The sequence below is a fragment of the Calypte anna genome, chromosome W (assembly GCF_003957555.1).
Source record: "Calypte anna isolate BGI_N300 chromosome W, bCalAnn1_v1.p, whole genome shotgun sequence".
NCBI lineage: Eukaryota > Metazoa > Chordata > Aves > Apodiformes > Trochilidae > Calypte > Calypte anna.
The window spans coordinates 19,002,530-19,017,016 of record NC_044276.1 but is presented as its reverse complement, the minus strand read 5'-3'; the positions used below and the strand labels follow the sequence as shown (position 1 = coordinate 19,017,016).

The 14,487-nt window shown below is 40.6% G+C and overlaps 1 protein-coding gene and 1 non-coding gene across 2 annotated transcripts in view; both read right to left on the bottom strand.

Annotated features, from left to right (window-relative positions):
• LOC103534487 (zinc finger RNA-binding protein-like) overlaps positions 1-12,714 on the bottom strand; it is a 65,141-nt gene extending 52,427 nt beyond the window's left edge. Inside the window, exons 1-3 of the mRNA XM_030468298.1 lie at positions 12,625-12,714; positions 12,292-12,376; positions 1,157-1,439 (exon numbers count right to left, since the gene is read on the bottom strand). Of these exons, the coding sequence (XP_030324158.1) occupies positions 1,157-1,439; positions 12,292-12,376; positions 12,625-12,661 (405 nt within the window). The 5' untranslated portion in view covers positions 12,662-12,714. The remainder of the gene's footprint in view (positions 1-1,156; positions 1,440-12,291; positions 12,377-12,624) is intronic.
• Positions 3,974-4,110, bottom strand: LOC115600158. The gene has a single exon (XR_003988835.1). It is a non-coding gene; the product is annotated as a small nucleolar RNA SNORA66 (small nucleolar RNA).
• Positions 12,715-14,487: the final 1,773 nt, after the last annotated feature.

The window sequence follows — 14,487 nt, the reverse complement described above, 5'->3', positions numbered from 1 at the left end:
CTGGAGACATTCAAAGCCCACCTGTACACATTTGTTCCTATGTGACCTGCTATAGGTGACCCTGCTTTGGCAGGGGGAGTGGACTAGATGATCTTTCGAGGTCTCTTCCAACCCCTAACTTTCTAGGATTCTATGATTCTATGAATCTAGACAGAAAGGAAAAACTGCAACTTCTTACTTTCTTAAAAACAGTAGAAAACACTACTAAACCCAAGATAACCTCTACAGACTGACATTTTCCAGCTGCAATACTGATGCAGCACTCTGATTTGTACTGCTAACTTTATTCCTGAAGTGAAGAATACAAATCACCAAACAGGATGTTGTTTCATATGACGTTTAAGGCAGCATAATAATGGGAAGTTGTCTGCAGTACTATCACATCTCTCCTCACAGCCCTACATGATTCCACCTCCATCTCTTGCATTTTCATCACAGTTGCAGAACCAAGGAAATTCTACAGAAGCTTGTCAATCCAATGGAAAACTGCTATTCCTTTTTTGGTTGGTTTTCTGTGGGATCCTCATCCTGAACTGACCCACCCAAATGCTGAAAACTGCTAGATTCAATAAATGGAAGTGTCAGCAAAGGTCAGGGAAAGATGAAAGCAGTCAACAGTTCACTTTTGTAGAAGCCTGTAGCCACTCAAGGTTAAGCAGTGGTCTCACAAAGCGTATGCAAAAGGTAGTTCTCCTAGGGTACTCTTCTATTCTCTTATATTTGGCACTAGAGCTCCTGTGGCACCCAGGAATCTGAGAAAGGAAATATTTTTATCTCCCATTTAAGATTTTTATTGGAACAGTTTTTGAATCTAAATCAGTTCCATAACCCAGTTTACCACATGCCACTTGAACATTTAGGCTATACAAGACAAGTATTTCAGCAGTAGTTCACAAAATCATTTAGATGTCATTGCTAACTGTGTTAATGTCTTAAGTCTTAGCTCCTGCAGTGCTACTGCTGATATACATGCCATATGAGACTGCAGTCACTTCACATTCTATCAGTTTTAGCTACTAAGTAGTTTGAGTTGCATTCAAACTGTGATTCATGAAAGAAAAAAATATAAATATAATCACATTATCTTATACAAACAGGCCTCCTCTATTTAACATACCATTTAAAAATCACACAAGTAATACATTTTTTAACACACCTGATAATTCTGTGTAGTAACAGGAGGTGGTGGTGGTGGAGCTTCTTGTTGCCTCTGTGTATAACCATAATCTGTAGCTGTGTGTGCTGTAGGATAGCCTCCATAAGCAGCAGCTGTTGCAGCAGCAGCAACAGCTACTGGAGCAGGTCTGGCCACTGCAACTGTAGCTGCTGCTGGAGCATAGGCCGCAGTAACAGTGTGTGCAGCAACTGGTGCCTGATGGACAGTGTAGCTAGCAACTGTAGTTGGATGGGAATAGGCTACACCCGAAGCTGGCTGCTGGCTATATTGGAAAAAGTAAGTAAATAATTAGATTAATTAAACATACTAAGCTAATGCCTAAATATTTCAGAATTCTATTATTGATTAATACTTGTCTGTTCTACACACAGTCCTGGAACAGCTATCTATGCATACACTTTTAACATCTCTCTTCCACATCCATTAAAAAGGCTGTATAATTTTGAAGTTTCTGTGGATGCAGATATATCATGCAGGTGATGACTTTCTTCTTCGCAAGGGGTAATTGGAATGGTTGTTGTGTTCCACTGCTTGAAAATAACTCATGTCTTTAATTCAAAATAATACAGAAGTCTTACACTGGTACCTTTTAATGACTGATAAGTTAGTTTTGGCAGTTCTTCAATAAAGCTAACATATCTGTCAAATTAAGAAAAATACAACTTTTCTGTGAGAGCTCATTAAAGACCTGCACTTGCATGATGTTTTTTAGTGAACCACATTAAAATAATGAGATTTTAAATGAGATTTCTGTAAAAATTAGTTCAGAACTCTTAAATGTAAGGCAGAAACACTTTAAATACAAACCTCTGATAAGGGAATTTTCCCACAAAAGTTTAGAATTGTAAAAGCTGGCCCCACTCATACATAAGTCCATTGACTCATAACATAAAGCATCAAAAGAACAATCAGATTGAGCAAGACAACTGCTACCAGAGCTCTGACAATATTCCAGGCACATGCTGAGACTAATCTGCTTTTCTTAAATTTGCAGGTAAATTTGCACATATTAATGAATATGTGGCTGTTTATTAAGAATGAGTAAATATTAACAGTGGAAATAAAAAATTATGGCTTCAAAGGCTTAATTATTTGAACTGAAACAAATATTATTGTCCTATATTAATCTATAACTGTGTATAATTATTAAAAGCCTAGAACAGTTATTTTCATTGTTAAACAAAGTGATCTGGGCAAAATATCACTATGTGGAACTATTATACGAAATGGGAATTGAGTGATTATTCTGAAATTTTTAGTACACTTATTGTACTGCTTTTCAATAATATATAACAATCTCTATAGGGTTTCACATCTCCAATGCATTATTAAAAGATAATTCAAAACAAATTCCATGCCTATCAAGGATGCAGTATCCCCTATTTTTTAGAAGAAAACAGTAAAACAAAATCTTACTTGAAGCAAACATATTCAGTAGCAAAGTAGAATCACAGCATGGTTATGCTCCAAACCAAAAGGAACAAGAAGTTACAGTATTTTTTTTCCTAAAGACTGCAATATTCTCTGTGACATAACTATCAGAAACATAGCAACTTTGTAACTATAGATACTATTATTTCTGCAAAAGACATTTCCATAATTCCCTTGTATTTAGGTTCTTTTATTATTATTTTTAGGGCAATCTTATTTTTTTCATTTTAATTATAGCAGATTCCATTAACTTCAATATATATTAAAAAAAAACATTATTACCACATAAACACACAAAGAAAATATTGTTATTGGACTTACATGCCTGGACTCCACCTTCTTCCCATCTCAGGCCCTTGATTGCTTAAAAGACCACTTGCATTCCATCAAAATTTAATTCAGTTGTGAGTTATACTCTCAAATATGTTTAATTTTTTCAGCTTCTTAGCATAACAGTGGAAGGAAAAAACCTTAACCACTCCAGTGTAGCTCCCATCACTGCTTGAAACAATTCCTCCTACTTGATGTATATAGGCAGTTTCTCCATTTCGTCAGTTTAAGGTGAGAAATCAGACTCCGCCAGAGAATTCAGGGCAACTATTTTATAATGGTAAAAGTGAATGACAATGTATACAATTAGGCTAGATTACCTAGATCTCTAACAGCACAGAAGTGTAAAATATTCAGAAATTCTTAGGTAATTCACATTATGTGTATCTACTAAAAATATATTAAATCAAGAAAAGAGGCAGTTGAACTGCACTTGAACACATGAACTACCAACAAGGAAAAGTCTTGCTCCATCCTATTCCCACTCTTATTCTTCCCTCTTCCCATATACCAAAACTAGCTATGCTATCCTATTATATCCCTAGTGCTAGGTCTGCTACTTGTCACACTGAATAGTGCACTGATTTAACTCATTAATCTAGTAGAAAACTATTTTTTTTCTCTTGGTCTCATTTTCTAACATAGTAGAAACTTTAAAAACATTGGAGCTCACAAAACAGTTTGCCCATGCCAGAAGCCACATATGTTATATGTATGGAAGCAAGGGGGGAAAAGGGAGGGGGAGAAAGAACAAGGACCTGTCCAGGAAGCATTCATTCAGCTCTAAGTTTCATTAAACCATACTATTACAAAATAGAACATAGCATTTCACAACACACTATGAGGTAACAGTATCAGTCAGTTTATCAAAGAAAATTATTTCATTCTCAGAATATATATGATTAAAGCTGTCTGACAGTTTTCAGTATTTAATACTGAAATGAAGAGATGATTGTGATCATTATGAACAGAACTATTAACAAGATTTTGTTACAGACAGTTTAATTTCTTCTATAGTTTTTTTGGATCAAACTTCCTTATCCCTGGTATAGAATTAAAAGCTCAAATAATTTATTTCAAAGCCTAATATAGTTCTATGACCATGTTTACTTTAGCAAGCCTGTTCCCCTTGCTTCTGCAACATCATGTAAAGCTAGCAATCAAGTTTCCAAGAGTACAAGAAAATTCTAGAATTCTAGAATTGACTGATTCTCCCTTGTTAAAAGTTATGTGACACTGCATTACAGAAATTCATGGTGACATCTTTTCTAAATTTATTATGTTCCTTTTTCTCCCCATGGTCTTACTTGAGAACCTTTTGACATAAAGATGACCAGATGCTTTCATGTAATTATATCAAAAGATTTCTGTGCCAACTTAACCTGGGTTGATGTGGTACTGGTTTTTGCCCACCTCTGGCTAATGTTGAGCATATCAGTGACAGCTCACCTCTACGAGCAGCTATAAGACCTCAGGGCAGAGGGGAGGAGGAAGAGAGATCAATACCAGAGGTGAGAGCAAAGCCAGAAGTGAGGAAGGAGGGAGAAAAGGTGTGGGAGCAGAAGTTACCCTGCATCCCGTGGTGAGATGGCAGGCTGTCCCCCTGCAGGCCACAGAGAATCACAGTGGAGCAGATGTGGATCTGAAGCCCATGGAGGAAAATGGTGGAGCAAAAGTGGATCTGCAGCCATGAAGGACTCCACACTAGGGGAGGCAACTGTGCCTGAAGCAGGCTGTGACTCTGTAGGCAGCCTGTGCTGGAAAAATTTGCTCCCGAGGGACTGCACCTCTCGGGAGAGACTCACGTTGTAAGGGTTTCTGACAGACCCTCCTCCCATGGGAGGGACCCCATATTGGAGTAGGGGAAGGCTATGAGGAATCCTTCTCCCTGAGGAGTGAAAGGCCCATCTGCTAGACACAAATATTGCTTAGCTAGGCCTTTTGATTGATTAACTTTGAGAATGTGCTTTGAGTTATGACACTAATTAGAATATATAAATTAACTGGTGGTATCGAGGTATGTAAGAGGTGAGAAAGTTTAATCACAGGAGCAGAAGACACTGGTTCTGGGCAGTGTAAGCTGTAAAGTCGAAATCCTTTTGTAGTTGCTAAAGATGTGCAGAGGATAAATAAGGAGGCAGACTTGGAGCACCATCCCTTGGAATTGGACTGATAAGGGTGATGGCTACAAAACATTCTTTATTAAATTTAACGTACTAGGTTATTTTATTGTAGAAAGGTATTGAAGTAAAACCAATTTGTCCTCTTAGATAAATGACTAACCACAAAACTATCAGCCAGCATCCTGTAGATTGTGATAACAGAACCCCAGCCCTGCTTGTGTAACTCCTGGAGACTCTTTTCTGACACAAAGCAATAGGATATTGATTTGGGCTCATCTAAGCTGTGTCCAGGCCTTGTAAATAGAAATTGGCTAAAACCAGCTAGACTTGCTGCATGTGTCAGAAAAGGGATTAACAAAAGGGCATCACAGGACTACTGCCCAGAAGACCACCTAAGACACACACACCCCCAACTAAGAATGCAAATATTAAAATTAGTTCCAGGAAATGTGATGTTTATTACAATGAGTTTTATACATATGCATCTAATAGTACAAGTCATGTCTGTTGTTGCCTATGTTTATGCACAACTATCTATCTCTTGTGCATCCAGCACTGCAATAAAGAATGCCTGCCTTCTAAAACTTAAAGACAAGTGTTACAGGGTTCTTTCAGCAACTGAATTTTACAGTATCACTCCCATGCCACTGGAGGAGGGGGAAGAAGTAGAGCTATTTGGAACAAAGTAATTTGGGACCAGGAAGAAGGGAGGGGTGGGGTAAGGTATTGAAGCTCATGTTTTTGTTTTCTCTTTCTCATTTTGATTTGATTAATGATAAATTAAACTGATTTTTCCCCAAGTTTAGTCTGTTTCGCCCATGACCATAAACACTCCTAGTCCTTGTCTTGACCCAGGAGGTTTTAGGTGGATTTCCTTCTCACCATCATGAAGTGGGGGGAAGGGGGAGTGAGCAACCATGTGGTCCTTTGTTACCAGCTGGGCCTAAACCACACACTTCATTTAATTTACAGGAGGTTTTAATCCTTGTTTGGTGATAAATGCCTCATCAGATTTGCCGAGTTGAACTTACCTCCTCCCAGACTATATTGCCAGTCTCCCTATTCCACTGACCTTTCTTGCAGTTGTTCTTAACACCTATCCTAGTATTATCTACTCTTCTTTCTTGACTACAGATAGCAAAAACTGTATGCATCATTTCAGATGAAGCTTAAACTGTGCTACCAACTCTGCTCTAGACTGCTCTTTCCAGTCTAGCTTCCTCTGAGCAGCTTCTTGTAAAGTTACCTGTGTATTGACAATATTTGCCTTGCATCAAATATGATAACACACCACACTAATATAAATACTAAGACTCAAGATCAATCTCTAGGGTACTCCACTGCAGTTATTCATATTTGATAATCACTCTTCTAATTCTACTAACCACCTCTACCAGATCCTTCTCTAGAATTCTTTTATTAATCTCTACATTAAGTAGTAATTTTCCATACTGCACCACATCAAGTATTTAAACTTAGTCTCAATAAATAAAACTCAAAGAAACTTAAACACATGATCAATTTATTAGAGCAAAAATAAAATATAGTATGTCAACTGAGCTAGAGCATGTTCTTCACCACAACAAAGCAAGCAATTCAGTTTAGCCTTATCTCCCAACAGAGGAGGAAAAAGTTGAACCAAATTACAAGCAAACAGAGAAACTAACTGATTGACTTGGTAACTAAGCAAGTTTTCTCTATAGGTCAACTCTTCTCTTCCCCAAACTAAATTCTAATATCCCTATTATCTTTGAGTTCAAAGAATTCTAGTGCTCTTAATACGAAGATATGCAGTCCAGCTGACTTTATGAACTAGGTAGAGCTTAAAAATCACAGAATAATTTAGGCTGAAACAACGATTTGGAGATCATCTGTTCTAACCCTGTGCTCAATGGACAGCTAATTTCATAGAATGGCTTAGGTTGGAAGGGGCCTTTGAGATCATCTACTCCAACCTCCAGATGGGCAGCGACGCCTCTGATCCAGACAAGGTTGCTCAAAGCCTCATCCAGCCTGGCCTTGAACACCTCCAGGGGGCATCCATAACTTCTCAGGGCAACCTGTTCCAGAGTCTCACCACCCTTGTACTGAAGAACTTCTTCCTAAGATCCAGTCCAAACCTGTTCTCCTTCAATTTAAAACCATTTCCCCTTGTCCTGTCTCCGGACACTCTTATGAAAAGTCCCTCTCCACCCTTCCTGTAGGTTCCCTTCAGCTATTAGAAGGCAGCTATAAGGTCCCCCTGGAGTCTTCTCTTCTCTAAGCTGAGATATCCCAGCTCCCTCAGCCTCTCCTTGAAGCAGAAGTGCTCCAGCCCCTGGATCATCTTGTGGCCCTCCTCTGGACTCATTCCAACAGATATGTTCTTATGGTGGGGACACCAGAACTGGACAAAGTATTTGAGGTGGGGTCTCACAAGAGCAGAGTAGAGGGAGAGAATCATCTCTCTTGATCTGCTGACCATGTTCCTCTTGATGCATCCTAGGATATGATTGGCCTTCTGAGCTGCATGAACGCACTGCCAGCACATGTTGAGCTCATCATCAAATTTCAAAGTTACTGTCCTGGTTTGAGAAAACCAGGATAAAAAATTCCTTTAACTATACTAACCTGAGACCTTCTGGGACCTACCCAGCTGTTGCCAGCCTGTTGATGGGGCAATTGCAATGGGGGGAGCAGCTGTATGGGGAGGAGAGCATGGGTCAGGTGACCCAAAATGGAACAATAACAGTATTCCTTCTCATAGTGTTTCAGTATAAAACAGTTCCTAAGCAAGTCCTCTGTTGGCTGGATTGGGATTTATGTGTCTGGTATGTTTCCCTGTCCTGCTAGTGTTCCTACATCCTTTTTCTCACTTGATAAGAACACTTTGTGGCATACAAAACATTATCTGAGGGTCCATATATGTACTCTAGCTTTCCCCAGGGCCCGCCCACAAGACCCTCCCAAGTTCCTCCAAGGTCCAGTATTTCTCCATTGGTTTTCCAGTAATTTTCAACCCTTCCTTCTAGTAAACAAGGTAACTTCATTAGCACATTCCTTTCTTATCGCCCACATTAACTTTGTACCTCCCACAACTGCTCATCAAGACAAGTTATCTTCTTGTGGACTGTGACCAGGACACTGGACTTCAGGCACCCCTACCTGCTGCTGAGTCCAATTTGGGAAGTAATTGCCAACTGAGGAGTATGTGTTCCATATTTACATATTTGTAATTTACCATTATTATTAAGACATCATTAAACCTATTTTAGCTTTTTTCCCAACCTTTATCTCTCTCCCTTATTCCCCTTATGTTCCCCTGGGGCATCTGTCACCTGGTTATTGTTTAAAACTGTCATCTATAACAGAGACCCAACAGGATATCCTCCTTATTCTCCTTCTCCCGCATCCTTACCCATAAACACTCCACCTTGTCATCATCAAGCTCTATGCAGTCAAGACACACCCTAACATATAGAGCCACCCCACTGCCTCTCCTTCCCTGTCTATCCTTCCTGAAGATCTTATAGCTATCCCATTGCAACATTCCAGTCATGAGTCATCTCACCATGTTTCTGTGATGGCAACTACATCATAGCTGTCCTGCCACACAATGGCTTCTAGCTCCTCCTTTTTGTTGCCCATGCTGTATGCATTGGTGTACATGCACTTCAGCTGAGCTCATGGGCTTGCTCCCTTCTTGGGGAGAGAAGCCTTAATTCCTATTTGACCACACAAAGACACTTCCATTGTTACCAACCTATCACTAACTAACATGTCTTTGCTGCCACATGGATCACCATCTCCCACCTCCACTGGGACAACAGATTGCAAGACCTTGCTAGCACCTTTACCCACAAGCACTGGCATGCTGCTCCCAGGCTCCTCTCTACTAAAACTGATTCCATCCCCACACCCCTTCAAATCTAGTTTAAAACTCTTTCAATGAGCCCTGCCAACTCCTGTTCCAGAATCCTTCTTTCCATATGTGTTAGGCTTTCTCCACCTGCAGCCAGCAGGCTTGGTGTTATGTAAATTAACCCATGAGATTTATAACCTTATGCCCCAATACCACCAGTAGCAAAAAGTACAAAGGTATTGCAATATTAAGATTAATTTCCTGTATTGGTATTTGCATAATCTAATGCTTTTCTCAGTAAGCCATGATATTATTACTGGGTAGTGCAGACAAAGAATTCTGAATGAGCAAGGAAGCTGAAAGTTTTATGTAGTGACAGCACTGAAAAGAATGAGAATGCTTCTAATCCGTTATTTACAGGTTTAAAGCACTTAGCTCTTTTGCTGTCTTTGAGAAAATATTAAAAAGTTAAGATTTCAAATGTGCTTTATAAAAACTAGTATTTATGAACCAATATAGACATCTATTCCCTTTCTTTTAATCAATTTAGGGAACTATACTGCTTACACTGTTATAACAGTATATATATGATCAACTCCTGCACAGATTTCCCAAAACCAAGATCTAACATATCAGCATGTACCACTCTGATTTTTATAACTGCTTCACATATCAGTATTTCATGTTAAGACTATATTCCTTGAACAAATTTTAATTTATCCTTCATGTCAATGATGAGGGAATATTTAAACAATATACCATGGCTACAAATAAACTAGAATCACAGGAAGACAGAGTTATTTATATGCCAATAATAGCTTCATCATCTTTTCATTTGTTAATTTTAGGAAGCTGTTTCCTTGAACCCAATAGTTCTAATATGTTGTCCCTTCCCTAGTATTAACACAAATTAGAATATTGTCATTTTGAGAAACTGTCTACAAGTTGGTCTACAAGTCTAGAATTAAATACAGAAAATCTTTATTACAAGCACCTTTCAAATATCTTTTACTACAGAAGATTTTTCTTCTTTGAAATTATTTATCAGAAATTATTTAGATTCTCTTCTTTCTGATGCAAAGTTGTTTTTTTCTTCTACATGTCTCCAGCTGAAGATTTAACAGTTTCATACTTTGAGATATTCCAAGAAAGGATTGTATCCTAAAGAGAATTGCAGATTTTTTTGCATTTAGCCACAGCAAGTGCTGAAATCAACACAATTCTTTATACTGTCATTAAGGAGCACTGACTGAGATTCCTTTGGAGTTCTTCCAGTGCATTACAAATTTAAGAAACATTTTATCAAGAGATAACCCAAAAAATGTGACTAATATTGTGTTTATTATGAAAGTTTCTGTTAGTTGCTATAAAAGCTATTGTAAACTACTTTTTCAAATTCTGTGGATTTTTTTTTGTTTTTTGGTTTGGTTTGGTTTTTTTTAATTTATGAGGCCCACCTATGTGTTAACTACAAAGATAACCATCTATTTGTATTCTCCATTATCCTAATTTCTAATGACACTGGAATTTTGTTATACTAAAAACTGTTACTTTGAACACCGGTAACAATCTTAGGGAACTTGTTGCAACATAAAAGATTTAATTATCTGCCCCTGACACCACCACTGCTTTCTCAAATATACTGGAGTGGAATATACATTTTATAACACTCCATAAACAAGCTACTAAGGACTTGCCAAATCTGCTTCATGAAGGTAAGCTCTTTTAGACTTTTTAAGACTCGTGTCTTTTCTGCTTAAAATATTAAATTAGTTCTTATGAAAGGACTGCTTTAACACCAATTGTTGCGTCCCTTCACTTTCAGATGCAGTAAATATATTTATAGAATGCAGAGTCTTTAACTGAGACACAAATGGAACAGTGATAGCAAAGGAAAAAGCTTCTTTCAATCAGTTTTTCCATTTTCTCAAGAAGACATTTCTCAAGTTCTTAAATCTATAGACCTCAACTCCACAAGAAAAGCAATAATAATAAAAATGATCTCCACTTCAAAACTGCAAATATATGAATCTCAGTTTTTCACTTAAATATTATTTACTTGAACAAAAAATAATTCCTCTATTCTATTTAGCAACTCCTTCATACCCTATAATAACCCAGTTTCAGGTTTTACTGTAACTGTCAAGTAAAATGCAAACATACTGTGAACACCTAATCTTAAAAGGACTAGAAAACAAGCTAAATTCAGTCCTCTCCTTTAACTATTATACATTGGAATAAATTAAAATTGATGTATTTTATTTCCATTTCCAGGAAAGAATAGATAGAAAGAACAGATTGGGTGTCATTCCAAGATCCCCATAAAACTGTAAATTCCTGAAACTATGTCAGGTACATGATTTTTACTAGCTAGTTAACAGTAGCACACATCTGCATTAGTTAGTAACTCCTCATATATTTGCTTTATTAATCCGCTTTTCACCATTAACCAAGTCAAGGAAGGTCTTTATTACAAATTTATCAAACAAATAATGTAGATTTAAATGTGGACTTCAAGGTGCTACTCCAATACAAACCAAAAATGTGAAGATATTCCTGATTGTATCTGTTTTTTGCCAAATTTAAGAGAGATAATAGATGCTACAAATTACTTTTTAACACTGTTACACAATTTAGATGCACGAAGAGTACAAAGATACAAAGATTTAAGGCAGTATGCCTACACAAGATGTATAGTTACAGGTCCCCAAGTTCCACTATAAAACCTGCTCCTGGTCTTAGATAATAAGTAGGAAATGTCTTGATAAGGTGCCTGACCCCCAAAATACCTTCTCTAATCTCTGAGAGACATTAACAATAACATTGCTTCAGTGGACTGAGACAGTCCCCTTTATTTTATGGCCCTTATTCATTCAATATTCCATAATTTGGACTGGTACAATTTTAACCTCTGTTGAAAAGGATTTCATCCTCCTACACTGTCACAGGGGGCAGCAAATATTTGGGGAGCAAGCCCTATTTTCCCTGAAGATGAAGAAGAGCCCAGAGGCAGCAGACAGTAACTCGCTGGTGTTTGACTGCAAGTGGTCATTTTAATTTAATGGCCTTGGGACCTAATGCTGCTGCCGATTCTCCGTGATACCCGGTTCTACCTCCCACTCTCACACCACGGCGGATACAGGAAGGCCCTTTACCAGGAGAAAAAAAAAAAATACACCCGCGGGCGGGGCAGATGAGCAGAAGGGTCCCAAGCACAACCATCCCGGAGGAGAGGGAAGAGCGGAAGGATGGGAACACTCATCCCCGAGGAGGTGGGGAGATTCTAGTCAGGGACAAGGGACCGGAGACGAAGAGGAGAGAGGTGTCTCCAGGGCCAGGCAGAGGGAGGGGAGGAGCGGGGCACGGAAGGGAGTGATCGCGGTAGTTACCTATACTGGGCAGCAGCCCCACTATGGGTGAAACCAAAGTAGTTGCTGGTGGCCATTTTGGCATCTTCTCCCAGCCGGCTGGGCACTGTGGCGATGATAACCAAGAGGCGGCGGCAGTGGTGGTGGTCGGGACCATGACAGGAGGCCCAGCAGGAGAAGGGTGGAGAAGAAAGGGGGGAGGAAGGGGACAGGCAGACAAAAGACAGAAAGAGCGCGCGAGCGCCAGGTCAGAGAAGGCACCTCAGGACTCCCATTCCCCCGCGCGCGCGCCTCCGCCCCTCCCCACCTCCCGCGCACAGGGACACGAAAAAAACCACCAGCGCTCTAACTTACCATAGGTGAACGAAACTACCGGGCATATAGGAATCATGAGTCCAAGCTAGCAGCGACAACCGCAGCTGAACTCTCAACTCTAACCCCCTCCTCCTCCTCACTGCCGTGTTCGCTCTCGCTCCGCTCCGCTCCGCTCCCCTCCCCCTCCCCCCCACCTACGACAACTGCGGAGTGCAAGCAGACCAGGATGGTGCGCACGCGCGAGATCTATAAGAGGCCGCTGGGACTTACGGTCCCCCCTATGACTGTGCCCCCTCCACCCCACTCGCAGAAGAGCGCGCTTGATGCGGCGGGAGCCGTCGCTATGCTTGAGGCGCGAATTCTTGCGTGCGATTGCGCGGGATGAGAAAAAGCTCTTGGAAGCTGTAGTCCCCCACCCTTAAGGCCAGGCACGACGGAGAGCTGCTGTCAAAAGAGCGCTTCACGTACCGCCCGCCTGCCCCCTTCCTCCCCCGTGTTATGCACTCATAGTCACACCACGCCTGTATCCGTGAACTGATATTGCAAAAATTCAGTCGGTTTCTCATTCTTGCCTGCAAAGGCACAGCGCACCACAGTAGGTAGCTCGAGTAACAGAAATCTAGGTGAAGGGGGGCATTACTGCCCTTGTCACATACTGGTGTTTGTCCACATGCATGTATTGCACCTGACAGTATTAATCAGCTTTCCCACACAATCCCATTGTCAGCTGAAGACTAGATATGGTGCTTAGGGACACGGTTTAGCACTGGATGTGGTAGAGTTAGGTTAATGGTTGCACTTGATCTTAAAGGTCTTTTCCAAACAAGATGAATCTATGATTTTATGATACACAGCAGGTAAGTAGTGAAACAAAGAAAGACCCTGACAGGATCAGAAAATAAATACCTTTGCTGTTTAAAGACTCAAAACTATGTCTCTAAACAGTTTTGCTTGGCCTTTTTGGGCTTCATTTTGGTGACCCAGATGGGACTGGACTCCATCGTGCTGTGATCCAGGGGGGCCCGGGGGTGCTTTTGGGGGCCCCCCGACGAATTCGGTTGGATAAGCCTCCCCTACTCCCTTGGCTCTACGCGCCGATGGACACCAGACCTTCCTCATACTGAAAAGGTATTTATATTTGCTTGGGTTTTGAGGCCTTCAGGGAAAGGGGGGGTTCGAGTCCTCCCCTAGGATTTATAGGGGTTCGAGTCCCCTTGGATTTATAGGGACGCGGGGGACGCCCCCAGACTGGCAGGTTCGAGTCCAGACCAAGTCTGAGTCCCTTTCAGGGTTAAGTGGTTCGAGTCCGGTTAACCCTGATTCTCAAGGAGAAGCATTCGAGTCCTTTCTGGGGTTTGACTCCCCAGGAGAATTGTATGGTATTGATAGGTTTCTGTTTATGCTGTGTTCGTTGATGCCGGGATCCCTCGCTGATATGTTGGTTGTTGATTGTGCTATTCTTGTTGTGCCGCTTTTAAGAGAATTAAGGGCTTTGAGTGTTTGTTGCGCCGCTTTTAAGAGAATTAAGTGTTTTGCGTAATTACGCGTCCCTATCGAAGAGAAGTTTTATAGCTTTGTCTTCGGGGGGGGGTCGCGGGGGCTGCTGCCAGGTATTCGCGGTCTATAGCGACATCTTGTGACCCTAGGCGGTAGAGCAACGTGTAAATTTTGTGCAAGTTTTACCTGTGCAAAGTGTGTGTGTGTGAATGAAAGTGAGTGATTGAGACGCAATATAATTGCACGGTGAGTGCGGGGTCCTGACCTGCGTCTCCGTGTCACCCGCAAGGGGGGCCAGCCAGAGATGGACGAAGCGATTGGTGTGGATTGTTGGAACAAGTAAGCTAATTAAAGTGTTGATATCTGGGAAGAATTTGGTAACTGAGAGAGAGAGCGCGCCCTTTT